Below are 1,674 nucleotides of genomic sequence, written 5' to 3'. Positions count from 1 at the left end.
ACACCTTTTGGTCAAACAATTTGGCGCCGTCTGTGGGGACTTTTCTAGTTAAAATTTTAGTTTCTTCTAGATCTTAAAAAAAATGCACAAAACTTTGTAAATTCCCGTACTTCCTTGTTTGCACAAATCTGACATGGCAGGCAACGGAGAAGAAAAGAGAAAGGCGACCTCACGACCGATCTCCTCGACACCATTAACGAAGCGGACGAAGCGGAGGGCGAAGACATAACACCAAACACCTCTCCCAGGCGAGCGGGCTTGTCGAGGAAACCGGTTAGCATTTTTGTCAACCATGCCTCAAGTAACTTTTTCACTGCTGGTGGTGCCTCTTCTGTCGTGGATGTAGAGGCGCCTTTACAGTGCGAGGTCGTGACGCTACCGAGAGGCGAAGGCAAGCCGTTAGTGATGCAGGTAATGACAACTCTCACAGCCATTTTGAGGAAATTGGAGGAGATGGAGGACTAGAACAAAATGCTCCGTAGCCAGATGAAAGAGCACCAAGAAAGGGTAGACAAAATACCGGGCGCCCCAAAACTTCTGCCAAAAAGAGACGCCGGTCGGTTCGTTGAGCAACCATATAGCGACAAGGCTACAGTGCATGCCATACCAAAGACCTTCAAAATGCTGTCGTACTTAAAAATATACGACATCACGACGGACCCGGAGGATCATGTGACTCACTATGTCACTGTAGTAAAAGGCAATGACATTGCAAAGGAACAAGTGTCGTCGATATTGCTGAAAAAGTTTGGAGAAATCCTAATCGGGGGAGCATTGACTTGGTACTCACAGTTACCTGCGCGTTCCATAGAAACATTCGAAGAAATGGCAGACAAGTTCGTCACCGCCCATGCCTGGGCCAAGAAAGCAGAGGCAAGGGTGAACGACATATTCGCCATTAAGCAATCGCCTGGCGAAGGACTCAAGGACTTCCTCGCCCGGTTCAACCGTGTAAGAATGACCCTTCCAAATGTATCTGAGGGGATGGCGGTAGCCACTTTCCAGAATGGGCTAAGTAGAAGCGGGTCGAGGGTAACCAAAAAGTTGCTAAGCCGACTCATGAAATATCCTCCAACCACTTGGGACGAGATACACAATGATTACTGTGCCGAGGTAAGAGCCGACAAGGATGATCTCAATGGACCTACCCAATGTTTGACCTCGGTCCAAATGAAGTCTAGGAAAGACCGGAGAAACGACAGCAAGAGAGATCTAGCGGAATCCCGACCTAATCGAGAGAGACATCAGCCTTACGTCAGAGGCACCCTCATGCAACCTCCACGCCATGATGAAGGTCCATCCAGGTTGCGAACGGGAATCCACCAAAATGAGAGAGGTATGCCCCCTTATTATCTGCTCACAATTTCTGTGTTTCCCCCTCAGAGATAGTCTACACATTGGAGAAGCTCGGCCCAAAAGTGAAATGGCCGTAAAATATGAGATCTGACCCCAGAACCAGAAAGTCAAATGCCCTTTGAGAATTCCACCAGGAGTGGGGTCATAAAACACAGGATTGTATCGTCGATCGTGGAAGGGCCAACTTCGCCCGAGGGCGGGAATAACCCCAGGGACCGCCCAAGCCACCTTTCCCAGCTCGGACCATTCAAATGATCATCGGAGGAGGGGACGACGTATCTATCAACAGCATGAAGTTCACCGCCACCCACAAACTCA

At 49.1% G+C, this 1,674-nt stretch overlaps 1 protein-coding gene across 1 annotated transcript; it reads left to right on the top strand.

The window, feature by feature from the left end:
* On the top strand, positions 472 to 1,389 carry LOC109230043. Its single transcript, XM_019395579.1, has one exon. The coding sequence runs from the start codon at positions 472 to 474 to the stop codon at positions 1,387 to 1,389; it is 918 nt and encodes a 305-aa protein (XP_019251124.1).

Source organism: Nicotiana attenuata, chromosome 7 (genome assembly GCF_001879085.1).
Source record: "Nicotiana attenuata strain UT chromosome 7, NIATTr2, whole genome shotgun sequence".
Taxonomy (NCBI): domain Eukaryota; kingdom Viridiplantae; phylum Streptophyta; class Magnoliopsida; order Solanales; family Solanaceae; genus Nicotiana; species Nicotiana attenuata.
Note: the sequence above shows the minus strand (reverse complement) of the source record. Positions and strands in the feature narration are given on the sequence as shown.

Coding starts and splice junctions, on each gene's coding strand:
- LOC109230043 (XM_019395579.1), top strand. CDS start 472: ATGCTCCGTAGCCAGATGAAAGAGCACCAAGAAAGGGTAGACAAAATA.